At 38.7% G+C, this 17259-nt stretch overlaps 1 protein-coding gene across 4 annotated transcripts in view; it reads left to right on the forward strand.

Annotated features, from left to right (window-relative positions):
- ralgapa2 (Ral GTPase activating protein, alpha subunit 2 (catalytic)) overlaps positions 1–17259 on the forward strand; it is a 183806-nt gene that overhangs the window by 21046 nt on the left and 145501 nt on the right. For all 4 annotated transcript variants that reach the window (XM_031901519.1, XM_031901518.1, XM_031901520.1 and 1 more), the window contains 6 exon segments: positions 8633–8743; positions 9801–9850; positions 10524–10581; positions 13289–13332; positions 15718–15895; positions 16142–16257. In XM_031901519.1, the coding sequence (XP_031757379.1) occupies positions 8633–8743; positions 9801–9850; positions 10524–10581; positions 13289–13332; positions 15718–15895; positions 16142–16257 (557 nt within the window).

Here is a 17259-nt window from a genome sequence, read left to right on the forward strand (position 1 = left end):
CAAGAAAAACACAGGCATTATTCATGGAACTCATATTGAACAAGGGGGGATATAGCCCATTTAGCGCTTCACACTGATAGAATCTATACATGAACTCGATGTGTGAGAATTTCGATATACAACAAACTAAGCGTTGTATTATTGTCAATCAAAAGGGGTAGTATATTTAAAGAAGGAGAGCTGAAATCACTGGGAGTGCCAAATATTAGGCTCCTGTTAACAGAGTAATGCAATCGCCTGAGGTACTTCTGACTGAGCAGCACTCACTGATTTTCTTCCTTCTGCAAAGGCCATTGAAAAAAGGAGACTAAAAAGACAATCGCTCCATGGTGGTTTCTCAGATGTACCCTAGACAGGTGCAGTTTTCTGTTAACACCAGCTAGTAGAAGAGATATCTTTCTTGCTAGCCACCCCACTCCATGCAAATATTCACATACTGGATTTGGATAATTTCCAGACTGGTCGTTGTTTTAACATATCCATGTACTTACAGGCTTTTGTCTTGAAAATTACAGTTTAAAGGGAGTAACCCTAACTCACTTGCGGTTATATGACATGGTTGGGTAAATTCCTGCTTTGTCTTAAATAGAACCCCAAATTAGACGTATGAATGCTGCCATCTGACTGCAGTTATTACATTTCCCTATTATCTACTAGGCAGTAACTGCACGTAAAAACCTAAAACATAAGCTATACATTGAGTGGGAGGAATAATAACTACTAAGAACCATCTGACCTTTTGGGACAGATGTATGGCGGGAGTCTTTGGCTGCCATTTACTAACACACTGGGTTTCCTTTTTTTTTTGACCATGTGCTTGGAACTGACCCCAATTTGTTCTCCTATCTTGAAGTCCAGTTGCTGCCTTTGTGATACAGACATACTGCCTTTTCCCACACACTTTCTGTTACCATTCTCTTACTGCTCTCCTCTCCCTGAAGAACATTTTTATCATATTTCTTTTTCCTGCAGTAAATTTACAGCTTTTCCTTGCTGTTCCTATGTTTTTGGGTGAGATAAAGCTTATTTTCCAGCAAAGAGTACTCACACACCCATTACCCCCCCCCCCCCACACACACACCTTTTCCTTGAAATATTGGTCACACTGATACCATTAAACTGGCCTCTAAATTGCTTTGTCCTTATTTTAACAGTCTTTGCAATCTTGTGAATTGTAAATGTTTCTTTTAAATTATGCAATGTAATGGTGTTAGGCTGTGCCTGTGATTCTGAGCATAAGTGTTGTCCATTATCCAGATGGCCATATGCCTCTTTTGTTAAGGGTTTTTATGGCATTTTTTACATTTAAATTCTGTGTTAATAATCTAAAGCATAAGCAATAATAAGTCAATCCGAGTCAGTACATATAATGTAGTGGTAGCAGTGACAGACAGAATTATGTTCTTGAGATGATGTGTAAGTTATTAACATGGAAGGATGAGGCAATTGGCATTACAGGGGAAGGCAGTATGGGCAGAAGTTCAGATACGTTGTACTGCCACGCCATAATAGGTGGTGGTGAGGTACCAATCCAGTGCATGGCTGGTATAAAATAAAAGTATATGTTAACCAGTTGGGCCATGGACTGCCATGGACTTGTTTTATTATGTCATCCAGACTGTCTAGGAGGCAAGTGCTGTGCACTTTACTCTTAGGAACTCTTACCTTGGATGCCAGGAAGTGCACCACTCCGGGCCAGAATGTTTTAAGCAGGAGTTTAATCATTATATGGTCTAGGGTGAGCATGTTTAACCTGTTTGGCATTTCGGCTAGGGAGCAATATTTGAACTAGCGCCAATAATAGAAAACTTGGTTAATCTACATTGGCTATTTGGAAGGCAATGTAGTAAGTACAGTAACATTTGTGGTTTGGTAGTGTCCCTAAAAGCATTGATAAGCAGCCTGTTTGACACGAAAAAAAACAGAGGATCACCCAATGGAAGAGCAATTCCATGTGCCTGTTCTGCGTATTCTAGGTGGGTGCTGATCCCTCTTAGCACCCTATTCAGAGAGGCTGGGTGTGCCTGTGAGTTTTTTTTAACTTGTGTGAGTAGTATTACATTTTTCAGTATTAATATTTTAGTTTCATGTTTGTGTTAGCACGTAAAAGTGTGTAAAGGAAAGAGGTGGGATCTCATAATTATAACAGTGATTTATTGCATCAATTTCACATGGTGGTCAGTTCCACTGTAATATTAGATCTTATTGTTCCTTATAAAATGAACCCTAATTTCTTTACTCAAGCAGAAGTAGACTGTCTAATTAACAGGACACGTGTTTTCCATAGGAATTCAAGTGTCAAGTTTATGCTTTTTGTATTATCAGCAGTATTTTAGGGAACCATTAGTATGGAGAAAGGCTTGTTCACCATAACGTCGATCTCACTCTCGTGGTTTGGGTTTAATAAATGTTAATGTGCTGCAAGTTTGTCTTCTGTACCCTCATTGCCACATATGGATATGTGATACAATATCCAGTAATCAGCGTGTCAGTGGGGTCCCAGGAGTGTACAGGAGATACACCATTTGTGGACTTAACATTACCACATATGAATAGAATACCCACTAATTTTGTATCTGTCAAAAATAATTATTTGTGCAAACTTAAAAACCCTGAATATGGAGCAATGGGTGTGTCCAAGCCAATACAGAATTATGAATATGAAGTAGATACTTTATATGTGTCACAATTTCTTGTTTTCACTGGTGTCATGACATGTTTGCATGCCCTATTGCACAGCTTAGAGAGAACAGTTTCCTGCACTGTAGAATGATATTGGTGATATATTATTATCCACTTCATATTCTCTTTACATGCAGAGGAACTAGGAAAAAGAGTTTTGGTATTATTTTTCCTTTTCTTTTTAACCTCTCTAATTTCTACTGTTCAAATATTATTCAGATTTATATTTTCTATTATCAGTAATGCCACTTAATGCAATTTTTATTTTATACATTAAACATATTAATAAGGTGTGCAACTTGTTATTTTTTTCTCTTTAATGGCAGATTTAGTAAGTATGTTTAAAAGTATTGTTTTATTTTTGTGCTCAAAAGAACTCTTCAGGAAAAATATATTGAGTAGTATATTCCAGAAATAGTATTGGATTCACACAAACCAGTGATGTTGCTGGGTTGATTAAAGGGATACTGTCTTGATTTGTATGGTGTACTTTATTTCTAAATTACACTGTTTACATGGCAAATAATTCACTCTACCATTCAAAATGTAATTCTTGAACCAACAAATGTATTTTTTTTAATTGTAATATTAGTGTGTAGGCGCCATCTCAGTGCATTGTAGTCTGAGCTTTTGGAATGAGCCAGCGCTACACATTAGAACTGCTTTCAGGTAAACTATTGTTTCTCCTACTCCCATGTAACTGGAGGAGTCCCAAGCCAGACTTAGAATAGCACTCAATAATAAGAAATCCGATACCTACTGGGAGCTGCTATCTTGCTCCCTTCCCATTGTCCTGCTGATCGACTGCTGGGGTGGGGGTGATATCACTCCAACTTGTAGCTCAGCAGTAAAATGTGACTGAAGTTTAGCAGAGCGCAGGTCACATGGCCGTGGGACCCTGGGAAATGAATATGAATATTCAATGTGGATACTGTGTGTTGTGTCGGATCTTTTTTTAATTCAGGGAGATTTTCAGTGTTTATATGGAAATGAATGGTTAAACTGTAGACCAGCTGTGTGTCTCCACTGATAACCAGAGAAAAACAGTGGGGGAAACGAATAGGTGACAAGAGGAAATGTGCTCGAAAGTTTTCTCCTGACCCTTTTGACCAGTTTCTTGTTTTCATTCTTTCACTGGCCCACCAGAGACATTCTAGATCTCGATCTGCTGTCAGGCAAGAGGATGTATGCACACGTTTTATCTCTGAATAACAGGATTTAAGTGCAGCTCATCTGTTTTTCCTCACCCTTTAGGAAAGCAGAAAATATTTTCCTGTTTCATGAACAGGAAAGTTTAACTCTACAGTGCAGCTAAAACATTGCGTATTGGTTCTGATTTATTCAGTCTGTCATTTCATGACCTGTAATAATCTCTTCCCCCTCTCCCATTTTTCTTACAGCAGTATATATTTTATATACATGCTCTTGCTTTTTCTGTTTAAGTAAATTGTTCAAACTTATTTAAAAAAAATGATGACCTTTTTCTCTGTAATAAAAAAAAAAACAGTACCTTGTACTTGATCCAAACCAAGATATACTTAAATAGATTAAAACAATCCAATTGGGTTTACCTAATGTTTACGTGGTTTCTTAGTAGACGTAAGGTATGGAAATCCAAATAACAGAAAGACCCTTATCCAGAAAACTCTGGGTCCCAAGCATTCTAAATAACATGTCCCATACCTTCATATTGTACCTGTTATTTCCAAGCTGTACCCAGCAGTGGGTTACTATTTAGTAGTTATGCTTATTAGGTGTAATTTGAGGTAATTGAATCTACCAGCTTAGATCTGATTCAGTTGGGGCAATTAAAGCAGCATGGATATATGAGCCTTTTGGAACTAGGTGCTACTAAAAAATAGTTGATGTGATTTAATTACAACACTGCGGTGTGTTATTTATAAAAAGTAGGAAAAGAATAATAAAAAGAAATTAAGTGTGTTGCAAGCGACATGAACATTTGGTGTATATTGGGTTGCCATGGAATTCAGGAGAGATGAATGGCCATGCTTTGGCCTACTGCTCTGATCAGACCAAAGTGGCAGCATGTTGTGTCTTACTCTCATTATATCAGGTGCTCCATCCTTTTTGCAATATATCAGGTGGTATTGAATAGTGCAATCACCAGTTCTTTTGACTTAATAGGTGTGAATGTGATCTGACTAGTTGAACCAGCTGAATCAAATTTCAAAGACTCCACTGTGTCTAGTGTAAAGAAAGTATAAAGAAAGGTGACAAAATGAAAAAAGTACAATATGGTAGGGGTTACAATTGGACATAGTTGGGAAAAACAAGAAACACAAAATGTTGGAGGTAGTAATATGGATGACTCTATGGAAATAGAAACCCACAGCAGCTTGGCTTGCTGTAAAGATTTGATTATATGATCCTAATTATATTTAAGCTGGTCAGAATTGCAATCACAAGTACTGTGCTTGCTGCTTTATTATGACTTCATATACACAGTTGAAATATCTAACAAATGGTTTGCTGCTGTTATTTGTTATATTGCTTCACTGTGAGTTGCTTCATGTGTATCCTGTGCACTTGCATAATGCCACTTGCTTGTGTGTCACATCATCCTGTTGTGGTTTGCTTCTGTGTTTACATTTAGGGACCATCGTATCGCATATTTCTTTTAGGGAGAGACAATTCAGCTGAGATAAGAGGAAATTAGTAGGTTGGATTGATCATAAAGTTTCCTATTAAATAATAATTTTACTGGTAATATTGTGCATAGAATATGAGAAAATGTCATTTAGGTAACTTATGTTCCAAACGGAGGCCTCTCTCCCTTCAATAGCTCTCTGTTTGCTAAATGCAGAGAAGCACAACGATACCAGGTGTGACTGCTGCCAATTCCACTGCACTGCTCTGTATTTTTATAATCAGGGAAGGGGAAATAGGGCAGTGTTGGATATCCTGCGTGGGACAGTTCTGAAAGCGGGTAAAAGGCCTCTGCATGAAACATTAGTTATAACTTTGGTTCTTCTTTATAACAGGTGCTGGGAACCCTGCTTTTGTGCCTTTTGTATAAATTTAGAATAGAATGATCGATCAACCCATAACAGTCAGTAGTATTCATTAATGTAACAGTTGGTCCATAATTATTCAAATTGATTAATTATGATTGAACACATTGTACTGATGAAGAAGTTGATTTGATCAGTATCAATCGTTAGTTTATAGTAATCAAATCTGTGGACCAGCGTAGGCTGACAATACAATTTACAATACAATGTATACAACACAAAAGGTCCCCATACACCATAAGATCCACTTGCTTGGCGATGTCACCAAGCAAGCCGATCTTCTCCCGATATCCCCCACCCTGAGGCCAAACGATCGAATTATAACCACGTGCATAGGAAAAGTCGGTCCGGGGATCGCATCAACGAGCCGATGCGGTCCGACTAGATCCTACTAGAGTTTTAAACCTGCCCGATTGTGATCTGGCCGATTTTAGGCCAGATATCAGTCGGGCAGTCCCGTTGGTACTGCCCATACACGGGCCGATTAGCTGCCAAGTCGGTCTAAGGGACCGTTATCGGCAGCTAGAATCGGGCTGTGTATGGGGACCTAAAATCTTCTTGTTTTGCCTGCACCCGGAAGCATTGAATGTGTAGGGGTGTATTGTCAGCCTGCGCTTATCTGTAGGCTGACGACTTATTGTTGCAGACGACTTATCTCCCCAAAATGCCATCCCACCGGTGAGAATGTAAGTTGCCGGTGGGATGGCATAAGCAGCGCCGCGATCGCCGAAGTTGCCTCTCAAGGCAAATCGGTAAATCGCCGTGCTGCATATGCCACCCCACCGGTGATTTACATTCAAGCTGGTGGGATGGCATTTCAAGGAGATTAGTCGCCCGCGACAAGAGAGATTTGGCGCGGGTGACTAATCTCCCCGTCTACCACGCCCCTATGAGAGGTGATAGGTATTAGCTTTTAACTCTTCTTGATAACCCAAGTGAGCTTTTTGGATATTCATTGGGGAAGCAGACTAAACTTTTTCCAGTTTAGTAGGTGATTATATAAAACAGGTATAGGACCTGTTATCCAGAATGCTAGGGACCTGGTGTTTTTTAGTATGATCTAATTCAAAGATGTCCACAAAACCTCAGACTGGCAGTTACATAAATTTCTTGGCCCCTGAGACATTGGTTAGCCAGCTTGAATTTAAAGATTTATGGGTGGAAGTCTGCCCAGATATCAGGGCCTTGACTAAGGAAATACAAACCCTGTCTCTGTAAATGATAGCAGGGCGAAGGAGATTCAAGCATTGTGTTGTAAGAAAGTTCTTTGACATTTCCTAGTTTGTTTTTGTTCTTTAGTCTTTGTAGCTCTATGTAAATGATATTCTTGCTTTTTTAATTTCAACTTCTATTGAATTTTATATTGTTCATGTTCTTCAGTTTTTTTTAAATAAATCTTTGTGTTGCAACATCAAATAGATCAGTTAAAGAAAAGGTCTTTATTCTTATAAAACCCAGGCTCTTCACTGTCAGGTATTGTACTGTGTACAGGATACGTATTCCAGTAAAAACGTAACTAATTATTAGTTAACTTTGTTTAGCTGGGTGCAAAGGAAATAATGAAAGTGAATATCTAGACCAGTGCTGTCCAACTTCTGCGGTGCCGAGGGCCAGAAATTCTCTTGCATACATGGTGGAGGGCCACTAATGGAAGGCAGTTTTGGCCACTCCCCCATTTTAAACCACACCTACTTCAAACCACACCAATTTTATCACAATGGTCGCTGCAGGGATATCAACCATCATTCATATGTTAAAGAATAATATTATGTCATATTAAGACACACCCTTAAATCCATATGCCTCCTCCTCCCCTGTGGATAGCACAGCAACCCCCAGCATATAATTACACACCTTAGGGACCATTTAATGGCTATTTCCAACTGCTAACAAACTCCCAGAACAAACCCCTGCCAGGTTCAGCTCCCACATGCAGCATAGGGTAGGCAGAGTATGGCACACAAAGCAGCACTCTGCCTGTCCTATGCTGCCTGTGTGTGCCATACTCTGCCTGTCCTATGCTGCCTGTTGGTGCCATACCCTCCCTGCCCTATGCTGCCTATGTGCCATACTCTGCCTACCCTATGCTGCCTATACACAGGCAGCATAGGCCTGGCAGTACATACAATGTCTGAGGTGTGAAGAGGTGAACAATGTGGGTGATTACAGCCTGAGCCTTAGGTGTGAACACTGCAGGGGTTGAACAATGCAGAGATTAAAAGGTGTGAACACAGGGGATTACATTTTTAAACAATACAGAGGGATTACAGCCTGAATCTGAGGTGATAACCATGCAGGGGGCCAGTTAATCTCAGTATTGATACCATTTAAACCTAACACAAAGTTAAGCCATCAAAGCAGCCAGACAAGTGGGGGGCCACACAGAGGGGGGGGTCGAGGGCCGCATGCGGGCCACTGGCCGCCAGTTGGACAGCACTGATCTAGACATCCACATATTGTTGGACAGTGGCACGTGGGGATTAGTTGTCTGTGGTTAAGCCTCTGCTACCTTGGGTGACTAATCTCCCCAAAATGCCTTGCCACAAGCCATAAAATGAATCGCTGGTGGGAAGGCATACGTAGCGCATTGTTTTCCAAAGTAGCCTGAAGTTTCCTGCACAGGGGAGTTTGACTGGGGCGGGACGCCTATCAAACCGTAATGCAGGTATCCTAAAGCAATCTCAGGGAGGGCAAAAATCTCCTGCACAGCAGGAAACCTCTACATCAGTAAACGAATGTGAGAAGCGCCCGTGGTAGCTGAGATTCAATCACAGGCTACTAATCTCCCCATGTGCCATCGCCCTCAGGAAAAAAAAATACAAAATTTGTTAGCCAGAGTGGCAACTGTTTTTTTTTTTTTATTTTGTTCCTCATTGGATTGAAACTCACTAATAAAAATGTTTTCTGTGGTTTTTCAGATAATCAGGAGTCGAGTGAACTGAAGCAGTTTTTTGAAGCTCATTATTCTCACATTTATTTTATCTTCTATGAAAATTTCATTACACTGGAAAGTAGCTTAAAGCTAAAAGGTATGCCTGCTTTTTATGCATTTTGTTAATATGAAGGATTTAGAGCTTTGTGTTTACACAAGCCCTTTAATTTAATTAAAATTATGTTTGTGCATTTGACTACACCATCCATTAATCAACCGAGAAATAAGGCTCGCTAGAATTAGTAGCTTATTGCTGCTTGGCCAGTCAAGCACATAATTAGTTAGGTCTTTACACCTTAGACAATGGGAGATTGTAGGTGCAGCATAAATTGAATATAAGTAGATAAATTATCAGAAATGTCACTTTTGTTTTTGTAAATTGAGAAACTTTAATATTTTATTGGTGTCTTTATTTGGTGTGTACAAGGGGTAGCTGATGCAGTAATCTACCAAAAAGGTCTATATGCTTAACTCTTACCCCTTCCATATACAAATTCAAGAAATACATCATTACTTCACCACAATCTACACTGGCAGCCTGACTACATACTGTATATCAAAAACATAATGGATTTGCATTGGCAAACTGGAATGTGAATGTGCACATTTTTTTAAATCTATTTTGGTTGTCTTTGAAGGGAATAATGTTTTTATTAATACTCAAACACTGTTGTCTAGATGTTAACCTGGTCACAAATGCATGTAGTTTTTTTCTTAGTTACTGAAATATTTCACAACCTCTCCCAAAGAGCCAGTTTTGTACATGTAGTGGGTCACAGTCAGGCCACTTACATGTAGAGTACTAAGCAATGGGCCACTCTGACATCAGTAAAAATGTGGCCATCCACATGTGGGTCAGATATCCAGAGATTTTAGATGTAATTAGTTGAGATATATATATTTGTGGAACACACACACATGCACGCACGCATGCACAGGTTTGTTTGCAGTGCGCTGTTTTTTTAATTTGCCCTATTGTGTATGGGGAAAAATTGGTGGGATTGATAACATTTGGAATGGCATTCATGTGAGTGGCATGTAGGTAGTAGTGAGTTGTGCCAGTGATCAAACCGTAGCCCATTATGTACTTAGGTCAACCTTATTTCAAGTAAAAGCAAATCATCTATAATAATCCTATTTACTTTTGTTTCCAGGGAATAAATCACAAAGGGAGGAGCTGGACTCTATTCTCTTTCTTTTTGAAGTGAGTATACTTAAGAAAATAAGGAGTTCAGGATTTATTTTCAATATCTAGTGCTGGCTATTGCTATTTTTATAGAAGATTTGTAAACATTATAAAATATTTATTAAGCATTTTTATTTAAAAGAAAGCTTGTTGCTAGACATTAGAGAAGGTCAGACTTTCAGCCTAATTTCATCTGTGATTTATTAAGTATATCCCCTCTTATGCTTATGCCACACATGGCGGATTCTTGACTTGCGGATAAACGCAGGTTAAGAATCCGCCCCTACTCTTAAATCAGTGCTCTTTTGGGTCTGTAACTTGAGTATTGAGTGAAATGCGTGAGTATGCAGTTTGTGCTGAAATCTGCTCCTTATATCTGTACCTGGTCCAACACTGTGTCTCTGAGTTCAGGCATACAGGAGTGCTGAGTCAAATTTAGAGGATTCTTCACCTACATTTATAAGCCTAATAGAAAAAAGTATGAATGTGTGAGATCATAAAGGTTAGCATGAAAGCACAAAAAATCCTCTGAGATTTTAAACAATTGAATGAAAATGTGCCTTAATAAGCAAAAAAAAAAAAAAAAAATTGTTAAATTGATGTACTCATTTAACACATGTATTGTTGTCTCTACAAAATTTTTCTGTTGTGTATTTTTTTTTTTTTTTACATTTTTTTTTTTTTATTTTAGAAAATTCTACAACTACTACCTGAAAGGATATTTTATCGCTGGCAGTATCACAGTATAGGTATGTCTATGAAGATTTTCATTCATCCAGGTCATGGTATATCTAGTATAAATAAATTTAAAGCAACTGGACTTGTTTGGTAATCATTGAAGACGTTTCACTACTCATCCGAGCACAGTATAGGTAATGTTTATTCATATATGCGTCTAGATGGTGGAGTTACTGATTTAAGTGAATACAGTTTATACCACCAAGCTGATAAATGACATTCGTGTTGTACAGATATGGGATATTCTATCAGGGATGCTTGGTACCTGGGGTTTCCAGATAGTGGATTAGGGATCTTTCCCTAATTTGAATCGCCATCTACTAAAAAAAAAACCAATTAAAGGAGAAGGAAAACTTGAGTCACTGGAGGGGTTCCTGATGCACTGGGCCTGTGCTCCAGAAAACTGCACCAGCGTGGGGTACTTCTGTGTGAGCACCATGGAGTGATGCTCTTCTTCCGCTTCTTCTTTATTCAAAATCCTGGGGCCGCTACATGAGCAGTAAATGAGGCAGGTATCACTCTTCTGCCCATGCACACCCATGTGAAGAAAGAAGAAGCAGGAAGAGAATTGCTCCCAAGAAGTACCTTAGGCTGGAGCAGTTTTATGCTAACAGGAGTGCTGGGTAATTACACAGTACAGATGCTTGGCAAGTTAAGGGGCTGTGTCCTCTGACCAGGCTTCTGGCCACAGGAATTAGCACAGCAGCACTATGCCATAATACAAATTTAAATAGTTTTTTATTTGTCCTTAAAGGAGAAGGAAAGGCTAGTTAAGAGTTAATCTCAAGCTGCAGGCATACCTTCAGTTCTCTCAACAGTGCCCTTAAGTCTCCCCATATTTCTCCCGTTCAGATGATCAGAAGCCAAACAGGAAGAAAAAACGCTGAGCTGTGTAAAGAAAGTTCCCACAATGCCTCGCTCCTGCACAGACACCCAGAGCAAGTGAACATGCTCAGTTAGTTAAACTATGAGTCAGCTTCCTGCTGATTGGCTCAGATCCACATTCCTAAGGGGGGGAGTGAGTTCTTAGCATTCTTGAGGGAGGGGGGAGCAGGAAAGAGCAGAGAACAGAAAGCTGCGTGTCTGTGGCACAGGAATTACAGACACAAGAAATCTTTTTTCAGAGAAGTCGGTGCAGTATTTCTATGAGTGCTTATGGCTGTATTTACATAGACCTTTCTGATAAAGCTTACTTAGTTTTTACCTTTCTTTCTCCTTTAAACTTTGCAAAATCACTGCCTGTCATCCTCCCTTTATTATTTATTTTATTAACAAGCATGTAGGTGACCTTACAAGACCTTACAATTCCCTTTTGTAAGTTCACTGCCCTGTCTTCATACCTTCTCTCAAGTCTCCTTTTCTCAAGGTGTGGGAGAGCTAGTGACATTTTTGAGCAAAGTGCTGGCCAGTCACCACTAGCTGTGACTCAGCCAGGGCACCTTCTAATTCTGCTGCTAAGTGACTGACAAAATCCTCTGTGTACTGTTATCTTAAAGGCAATGGTACATGTAGCAATCCCAGGCATTTTAGTCACTAGTGTAAATAAAGCTCCTTGAGAAAGTAGCAGAATGCTTGGAATAAGTCCCTGTAGATTTTAATGGCAATCTCATGGAATTAAAACTGCATCCACAAGTAATTGTTTATAAATGTGTCAGTCCACTTCAGGCAAATGCCCGTGCATGTGCAGTAGGGTCAAAAAGACAACTTAAAAAAAAAAAAAAAAAGTGCAGCTTTTCACTCTACTGTACATGCACAGCAAGTGCAAAGAGAGAAGACCAGAGGATTACTGGCCTGCATGTACCCTGGGCTGGTGCGTGTTTATACATACAATGCATACAATCACTGGGGGGGCCTAACATTTCCCTTCTCCTTTAAGCAAGCATTAATCTCCTGTTCTCTGGTTTTGCGAGGGACTGTTTGTAGCAGCAGGCAGTGCACAAATACATTTTGCCTTCAGAAAGCCTATACTGTATAGAAGTACAGTAAAATTGTCTAAAAATATAAACTCTCTCTACACTCTTAATATATTGTGTTTACTAAGGTAAAAACAAACTGTCTTTTAGAGGTCAGGGAATGAGTTTCAGCCTAGTGCTGAGTCTGCATCAATGTATCTGTGGAAATAATTTGTGGAAATGGAGGGTCACAGGAAGCAGCATCTCTTGTTGTTGGAGGAAACAGAGACATCTGCAAAAGCTTCTTGAAAACTTCTTCCTTCCTGTTCATTTAGTTTTTGTTATCATCCCCAAACAGAACGGTTTTGGTTGTGCCTCTGTGCACTTTGGGGCTGCAAATGAAAATTATTAATGAGTTTAGGATATTCAGTTTCTCCTTTAGTTTCCAGATCGTTCTGCTAGCTGTCCCCAGAGGCGTGCCATTTTGTCTCTCATTGTCATGTGTTGCTTAATAACCCTCTGTTTCTCTTTGTTTCTTTGGCAGACCAACCATTTTCTGCTATAGGGACAGGCAATTTGCATCCTCCAGCTGTTGAGCTACAACTCATTGACAGCCTTATATGTTGGGATTCTGTGAGTTGTAGTTTATCAGTAACCAGAGGGTTGTAGTTTGCTGATCCATCTGTTAGTAAATTGATTTACTTAACATTAATACTGTATTCACAACCCCACATATTCCAGCACATATTGCTTACTTGATTCCCCATCATGAGCTGCTTTTATTCTGTATATGTTTTACATTGTACCCTTTTTTCATTTTTTTCAGGATCAGTTTTAAAAAAGCTTTTACACACTGGAAACTCTATAAAGGTATGGCTTTTAACTGTGTGTGTGTGTCACACTTGTATCACCTTCATAAGTTCTTGTGTCTGTGGTTGGCCAAAAACTCATCAGCTTCTGTAATTCTACTATGAAGTAAAGTAATAGTTTTCATGTTTGGTTACCTGTCGCAACCAATCAAAAGTTTGCCTTCTGTCAAGTTACAAATAAGTACTGCCTGCTGCTTGGTTTCTGCAGGTTACTAGGCCTAGTGCAATCTATGCAACTGGTATTACATTACTTCAGTGGTGCTAACAAGGAGACTGTGTCTGGCCTAGTATCTCAAGGGGCTCAGGGCTCATGTCTCTGTGGGCATGATACCGAAATAAGGCGATACGGCGAAGGAAGGAGCTGCATCCACTATACGACCATCGTTTGATCGAGCCAAGCCTGACTCCTTCCAATACAGAAAGAAGGATAGGCTCGATCAATCGATCGTCGCATGGTGGATACAGCTCCTTCCTTCGCCGTATCGCCGTAGTTGACAGGAAGCCAAGTTTTAGCAGGTATTTTCTATTAAAGCATTTAAAATACTAAGGGGTTTGCAGGATAGGGCAGTTATTGGTGCAGGGTAGAATAGCTTTTTTACTTAAAAAATGTTAGTGTTACTTTTCCTTTAAGAGTTTTGGTCTAAAGGTCTGTGTGTTTGAGAGTTGGGCACAGATAGCACATTTGCTGTCTTTGCATTTTGCTTTATTGTAAAGAGAGTTCCTAATAAAAAATTGATTCTTACATGAGGGCACGGGAGACTGGATTTTTTTCTTACCGTAAGCCACAAATCCTTCTCTGTGCCACCTTTTCTATTAGTCTGTCATTCCTCACCTTGCAGCTGTTACTGCCCTTTCCCTTAAAGCAATGATGTCATGTCTATAAAATGCCATTGTTTGCATCTCCTCCCTTCCCTTCTGCATAGATGGGACAGACATACTTTGTAAAGCGTAGATTCCGTATTTAGCATTGGCTATTATATTTGTTATAGTGGTGTAGTGAGGATAAATCCCCCATGTATAGTCTAACATCTAAGTTCTGTCAAATAATCTGCAAGCCTACTAACTGTTTACTTTTAGCTCACCTTCTATCACTGCTTTTTTTCTCATTATTAAGTGCTACTGCCTTTTAAGTAACTATATTGTATGTGAAAGCAATGTGTTGAGAATTCTACTTTCGTCAGGGAGGTATCTCCCCGATGAAAGTTCCTGTAAGGAACTGAAACGTTGGATAAATAAAAAACCATGTAAGGAAACTTCTTGTGAACATATTTTTTTCAGATTGCATGTCTTAAAGTCCTGTGAGTGCTGGCTTTTATTGCATTTTATATTTTGAGTTTTTTTGCCATAGCACCCAGGCTTCAACCCCTATTTTGTGGTGTGCTATCCTTGCTGGAACTATAATATATATATATATATATATATATATATATATATCAGTCCTGATGGTGTCTGCACTCCAAGGCTTTTAGTATTCTGTGGGGTGCACAGCCAAAATCTGAGTATTTAGCATGAAATAATCCATGACCGGCACACCCTTAAAATTCAAAAAAAATTTTTATTGAAAACTCATTGTTTAAAAACCAATATATATATATATATAGAAACAACAACATATATATATATATATATATATATATATATATATATATATATATATATATATATATATATATATATATATATATATATATAGAAACAACAATATATATATATATATATATATATATATATATATATATATATATATATATATATATATATATATATGTTGTTGTTTCTATATATATATATATAGCAGCGAAGAGATCCGCACTCACAGGACTTACTTATAGAATTAATCTGGTGTTTATTGAGAAGACTAACGTTTCAGCTACCTCAGGTAGCCGAAACGTTAGTCTTCTCAATAAACACCAGATTAATTCTATAAGTCCTGTGAGTGCGGATCTCTTCGCTGCTGTATTTAATTCTTCACTTGGACCTGCACCCAGGCTATTGTGACCCGATTGACGTGAGTGCCGGCTCTCTCCTGATGCATATATATATATATAATATGTTTTTGTGCTTGGGTTTGGGATTTATTGCTTTGTAAACATGTGGTGGCCAGCTTCCTTCCTCTCAGATACACCAGCAGGCTGGCCTTTTGCCTGATTTCTTGCTATCTCTGATATGGAGCATGTAAAAGGCCTTTTATCTAAGACTGCAGGTTTCTGTTGCTTCCACCTGTGTTCTGGAACTTGTGTGGCTATTGTAGGTTAAGCTATTGCTTTATATAAATTTTATCCCAGCAGGGTCCTTGTTAACACTACCTATCAAGTTTTAGTCTCTGTACTCAACGTTCTTTGCTGAGTGTACGTCGATAAATTAGATTCTTTCTTCAATTCTCTAGATACGATGTGAAGGAATGCGACTTTTTCTCCTTTGGCTTCAAGCACTGCAGACCAACTGTGGAGAGGAGCAAGTACTAATATTTGCATGCCTTGTGCCCGGCTTTCCTGCTGTAATGTCATCATGGGGTCCCTGCACACTGGACAAACTTATAAACCCTAATTACAGTTTACCAGATGGTTAGTAACAGCGCAAGTTTAATAACTTAGTGTTGGCTGGTTGTGGGAAAGCCTGCAGGACACAAACAGTTTTTAACAACCATACAACATTACTGCCATTTTATTTTGGAAGTTGTAGTTCTGTACCCACAGGTTTTCCATCATAGTTTAGTTGAAGCTATATACCACATTATTGTGCAGCTGGAACACTAGTGAGGCTGCAGGTGCATTGCCTGCATATTTATATATACTTTTATTTTTTTCTAGGTAAAATTCTTCCAGAGGAGATAACACCACTATTGCCCGCTGTGTCTGGTGAAAAAAATCCAGAAGACCAGAGCTGCTTTTTCTTAGAAATGCTGTTAAAATATATGGTACATCAGGTATGAAACTTTAACAGATACAAGAGCTGTCTCATATGTGAAGTCAGCTCTAAAAATGTCTGGAATTGGCTCAAAGCAAAGTAGGTAAAGTGACCTTTAAAACACAAATGCGTAATGTATAAGGGCGCATCTATCCATTAGGTGACATTGGGAGCTGGTTACCAATAGTTCCTAGCAAGACTTGTTAAGAAAAGTTTAAATATGCAGTCACTATTAGGAACAGGTTTACTAAAACTCTAACATTTCTCATTTTTTGTTATTTTAAAATTACTAAAAGGCTGATAAGAATTTTTTGACTTGTCGCATGAAAATTGTCATTTTTTCGAATTGTTGCACAAAAAAACAGCAGCAAAAATCTTAAACCTTTAAAGTTTCGAAGCAAAAGAAGGACCCTCAATGGAAGGAAGGGATCATATGCCATTGACTTATATGTGATCTCGACAAGTTTTAGCTGGCAAATTGTTGGATTCAGATTTTTAGCCATTTTGATGCATAGAAAATTACAGAAAATTGGCTTCTTTCTTCTGTGACTTCTAGCACTAAAGATCCAAATTGAAAAAAACAATCTGACAGTAAATGACCCCCTTAGTGCAGTTATGGCTTTGCTTTAGGATGCTTGATTTGTAAAGTTGTGCCCTGAAGCAGTAACTGAAGGGTTTTATTGTACAGTGCCTGTACTCCTGCCTCCTCCAGAATGTAGATACAAAATGGAGCCTTCCATCTTAATGTTTGTGCCTCTGACATGGTGCTGATTTAGCAAGTGTTGGTAAAATTTGAACAGTAATTTTACCAAACAGTAGTTTAGTGCAGGTTAGTTGGACAAACAACAAACTCATTGAACAGATATAGTGCATCAGTACCTTGCCATTGTTTCACTTTAATGATATGCCTTGATCTATGTTTCCTATGTTTTGTCACCAAAAGATAATTCCCTGCGCAATTTATGCCAATCATTTTTTTTAAGGTGCCAAATTCTATTCTGTTTTGAAGGAACTGTAATAT

The sequence above is a fragment of the Xenopus tropicalis genome, chromosome 5 (genome assembly GCF_000004195.4).
Source record: "Xenopus tropicalis strain Nigerian chromosome 5, UCB_Xtro_10.0, whole genome shotgun sequence".
In the NCBI taxonomy this organism is placed as follows: Eukaryota; Metazoa; Chordata; class Amphibia; order Anura; family Pipidae; genus Xenopus; species Xenopus tropicalis.